General features: G+C 67.3%; 1 protein-coding gene across 1 annotated transcript in view; it reads left to right on the forward strand.

Moving 5' to 3' along the window:
- Positions 1–446: 446 nt before the first annotated feature.
- KCNK17 (potassium two pore domain channel subfamily K member 17) overlaps positions 447–712 on the forward strand; it is a 14,592-nt gene continuing 14,326 nt past the window's right edge. Inside the window, exon 1 of the mRNA XM_004710840.2 lies at positions 447–689. Coding sequence (XP_004710897.1) covers positions 447–689 — 243 coding nt within the window. The remainder of the gene's footprint in view (positions 690–712) is intronic.

Raw genomic sequence — 712 nt, forward strand, 5'->3', positions numbered from 1 at the left:
ACAAAAACAGGCAGCCCCCGGACTCCAAAACCTATGGATAGAGGCAGGGGACCTGACAATAAACGTGACTTCTACTTTCTCTGGCCCCTGAGTGAGTGCGGTTTCCAGGAGGCTCTAGCTACGGAAGTTTGGGGGCTCCGGGCCTCTTCCCTCTTGCTTGCTCGCTCTGGTCACCCAGAGGACCTCCCCGCCTCCCTGATGGGCTGGGGAACAGGCACTCCCCACACACTGAGGCGGAGCCAGGTGCCCGCAGCTCCAGCCGCTCTCTTGTCCCTGGGATTGGATCCTTGTATGGGGTGGGGCAGGACAGTCCCGGGCCCCAGCTCCTCACCCCGCCTGGGAGCACTGACCCACACTGACTGTCTGGCGTCTGCCAGAAAAGGGACCAGCCCCAAACGGGTCCTGGCCCCGGACGCCGGCTCCTCGGGCCTGCTAGCCTCTCCACCATGTGCGGAGCCAGAGCGCGGCCGGCGCTTGCGGGCGGGGCTCGGGGCTGCGCCTGCTCGGTGCCCCGCACGCTGCTCCTGCTCCTCGTCTACCTGGGCTACCTGGCGCTGGGCACCGTCGTGTTCTGGCTGCTGGAGGGCTCCCTGGGGTGGGACTCCGGACGCAGGTTCCAGAGCGACAAGTGGGCGCTGCTGCGGAACTTCACGTGTCTGGACGGCCCGGCGCTGGACTCCATGATCCGGGTCAGGGGCTGGCGGGGCGCGGC

Source organism: Echinops telfairi, unplaced genomic scaffold (assembly GCF_000313985.2).
Source record: "Echinops telfairi isolate 266 unplaced genomic scaffold, ASM31398v2 ScPeMD7_3533;HRSCAF=4204_1, whole genome shotgun sequence".
NCBI classification, from domain to species: domain Eukaryota; kingdom Metazoa; phylum Chordata; class Mammalia; order Afrosoricida; family Tenrecidae; genus Echinops; species Echinops telfairi.